At 41.4% G+C, this 3,436-nt stretch overlaps 1 protein-coding gene across 2 annotated transcripts; it reads right to left on the bottom strand.

The window, feature by feature from the left end:
- Positions 1-214: 214 nt before the first annotated feature.
- LOC104444867 (heat stress transcription factor B-3) lies at positions 215-2,796 on the bottom strand. 2 transcript variants are annotated; one of them, XM_010058649.3, is made up of 3 exons: positions 2,561-2,796; positions 2,019-2,316; positions 215-962 (listed from the first exon to the last, which is right to left on the bottom strand). In XM_010058649.3, the coding sequence occupies exons 2-3, from the start codon at positions 2,271-2,273 to the stop codon at positions 450-452; spliced, it is 768 nt and encodes a 255-aa protein (XP_010056951.2). In that variant the 5' UTR covers positions 2,274-2,316; positions 2,561-2,796; the 3' UTR covers positions 215-449. The 2 variants fall into 2 exon arrangements, with proteins under 2 accessions (XP_010056951.2, XP_039163698.1); XM_039307764.1 differs by having other exon boundaries at positions 2,019-2,795.
- Positions 2,797-3,436: the final 640 nt, after the last annotated feature.

Below are 3,436 nucleotides of genomic sequence, written 5' to 3'. Positions count from 1 at the left end.
CTAAATTTCTTTGATTTAATTCACTAATTGCTCATTTACCAATTCAAAGACGAATTAAAAAATTCATGAAATACCAATAGTTTATCGATAAGTTACAGAAAAAAAAAAAGTGACCTCTAATTTTATTTTTTCACCAATTGCTTTGTAAATCTTACCCAATCTTTTTAAAATTTACTAGCACAGAAAAAAGAAATCCCATTTTAGAGCATGAAACGATAAAATTATTCTAATATTCAATTTGAAGCCGTAGAAAGTTACACATCTACCTTGATCCACGAACTACTTTCGCATTCGCGTATCGATATATACATTATATAAAATAAAATAAAAAACCACTTAGGGCCACTATTTCTTTTTTTCCTTAAAATCATAGTGGCCTCTTTCATTTTTTTCCTGAATAATTATTTTTCACTATTCTCTAACGCGATAATATATCCTTTCGATTATCATTACTTGCATGACTGAGAAAGCAAAATGCCTGCGCTCTCCCTAATGCGTGCACCTTTTCTCTTCCTTTCCCCTCTCTGATCTCCCTTAACCTCCAATCTCACGCCAAACAACTTCAGCCCTTCGCCGCCATTGTTGTTTCCCTTCTCTTCCTCCTCCTCCTCGCCGTCTCCGTCCTCGTGCCGCGTGTATTTCGCGACGAGCTCGAGGAGCTCCTTGCACTTGTACTTCATGCCGGTGAGCTCGGAGCTCAAGGCCCCGTTTTCCTTCTTGAGCCGCTTGTTCTCGTGGATGAGATTGCTGTACTCGGAGGAGGAGGAGGTCGACGACGACCTTTGGTCTTCGTCGGAGGAGTGATTGTGGTTGTTGTCTTGATGAGCTTGCGTTGAAGGGTTCGAACGCGGCTTGTTGGCCCACGCCTTCCTGCGGCGGATCTCGCAGAGCAGCTCTCTCTCCCCCTTTCGGAACATGTCGTTGCAGAACTCCCATCGGCTTGTCGCTATTTTGCGAAAACCCTGTTTTTCCACGAAAAGGATGCAAATTTCTGTCATTAGATTGCCTTTGTTACTGAAGGAATACACAGATCGACTCTCGCTACTCTAATGACATGACAAAAAACTAATGAAAGCGATCGACAAAAATCGACATAATTATATCATCAATGAACCAATTACGGTAAACCACATTGAGCTAAAGTGCAGCTGCGGCATATGCATACACAGGTAAGACTAATGGGAACGGTTGCCTAGAAGTCGATCTTGTCTGCCAGATTTCTGTGGCTGGAAAAACATAGCTTTGAGATGAATTTCTGCTCGATCTAAAGAGAAAAATCCATGTGTATATGCAATCCTCTGTTATTGGTTCAAATGATTGTCAAGTATAGATCATGTTTTACAACTTTTGACCGGCTTATATCGTCCACAGTATATTCCAATGCTTCGTGCTGGTGTGTGCTTTGAATAATCTGCATTCAGACCAGAGGGTTACCGAAAATGGATAAAAATATAGATGTTATCTTTTATATTTTAAACCTCTAGCAAGATAATCAAAGTTGAACTTATTGAAAGTTCTTCAGATCTAACACCAGATCCCCAGTCAAACTAGCCTGCTAGCTAACACGTGCTGGAGGATGAAGACTAGAGATTCTCTTCTTTTCTGCTCAACCTTTATCTTATTACTATTTTCAACTTTCTTGGTAGAGCTGCCTTCCTTCTTCTTTTCTTTAATTAGTCGCCCCATGTTCTACGTTATACAACACATATGTACTAGCTGATTTTCTTTCCTTAGTTTTCCCCCACTTCCTCATTTTTAATTCAATCAAGTCCTACGTGAAAAACTTCACTTCCCCATTAAGTTCTAGCTAATGAACTTTTAGCATTTGCATGGGACTTTCTCTCCTTCCTTTTTTCCAATTCATATGATACACGATGCTGACAAATTTAAGTTTGAACATAGTTTAACTATCCACATGACGCAAAAAATCACCGACCCTTTTGAACTCCAGAGGATCATCATATATCAGGAAGATTGAAAAGAGGGGAAGCAAGCAAGCAAGGCTTATCGTTACGTACATAAGTGTTGAGCTGCCTCACGAAGCTGGAGAAGTTGCTGTGCTTGAAGAGCGTCGGGAGGAGATCTCTCGCAAACTCGGCCGGCTGCCAGACGACGAAGGCGGTGCCGTCAGCATTCCACGATATCACGTCATCCGTCGCCGGGTCCTCCACGAGCATGTACGTCTTGAGCAGGAACGGCGGGGGCGTCGACTTCCTCACGTACTCCAGCAGCAGGCCCTTCTTCTCGGAAATAAAATCGGCGTTCGCCTCCATGACGACGATACCGATAACTGTAGTCACCTCTCGACGTGTCTCTCTTCACAGTTCGCGAGCCGGGAGAGGGAGAGAAGATGAAGCGAGAAGAAGAAGGTGATTAATAAGGACGAAGGAGATGATCAGAGGAGAAGAGAAGAAGGGCCGTTAAGAACTCCCAACTCCAGCAATAGAAGCCCAACACGATTCCACAGTTCATGAGATTTGCAAGAGTCGCTTTTGTTCTCTCTCGTTTCCTCTCTCTCTCTCTCACACAAAATAGAAGAAAAAAATGGTTGAAAACGTACGTGAAAGGATCATCTCTCTTCTTATATAGCCTCGAGAAAGATCATGGAACGCTCCTAACTTTGAAATCTTCCTTTGATCAGCTTCTTCTTCGTTTTAAAATCTTTTTCAAGTGTGTGTGCAGGAAATATGGTGCAGAGGGCGTAGACTTTCTTCGGGAGAGTCAAGCTAAATAATTTGACATTCCGCACGTAACCCTGGACAAAGCATGTATGGAGGGAGGGAGAGAGTGCTAGTCCTAATAGAACCACCCACCACTTCATTCTTATTGCCACATCAACGCATTATGCAACGCAACAACCCCCCCTTTTCGCTAAAATTCCTCGTTTGGATGGCGTACGTTGTTTGACCGGTCGGGTGTGCAGATGAAAGAAATATTGCAGGGGGGCCCAAAAGGAAGGGCAGGCCATTTATGAACACGGTTTTTGCAAATTGAATTGTCCAAAAGGCCTGGATGTATTGTTCAGTCATCAATCCATCCATAAACTTTATGATATGATAAATTTAATCTTAAATCTTTTGACGATTTGTCAATATAGTCATTTCAGCTAATTTTGATTGCAAATCGCTGATATAAGTGACTATATTAACAAATCGCTAAAAGATTTAGGACTGAGTTATCCAAATTGAAGAGTTTAAGGCTAAATTGACCACCGTATGATAGTTTTTGGAACTTTATGTGCAAATTTCTTATAAATATATGGGGTGTATTAGTTAGCGTGGATATATACCTACCGTACCGTTAATTTGAGAGGAGTTTCTATGCATGGGCTGCATAAAATCACAGGTTATTTGATTAGCTATTTACAGAAACCGCATACTTATGCATTAATTGTAGATGGAACATCCATCTATCCATCGCCTCACATTAGCCCTAG

Source organism: Eucalyptus grandis, chromosome 1, assembly GCF_016545825.1.
Source record: "Eucalyptus grandis isolate ANBG69807.140 chromosome 1, ASM1654582v1, whole genome shotgun sequence".
Classification (NCBI taxonomy): Eukaryota; Viridiplantae; Streptophyta; class Magnoliopsida; order Myrtales; family Myrtaceae; genus Eucalyptus; species Eucalyptus grandis.
This window is presented reverse-complemented; position numbering and strand designations above follow the sequence as displayed.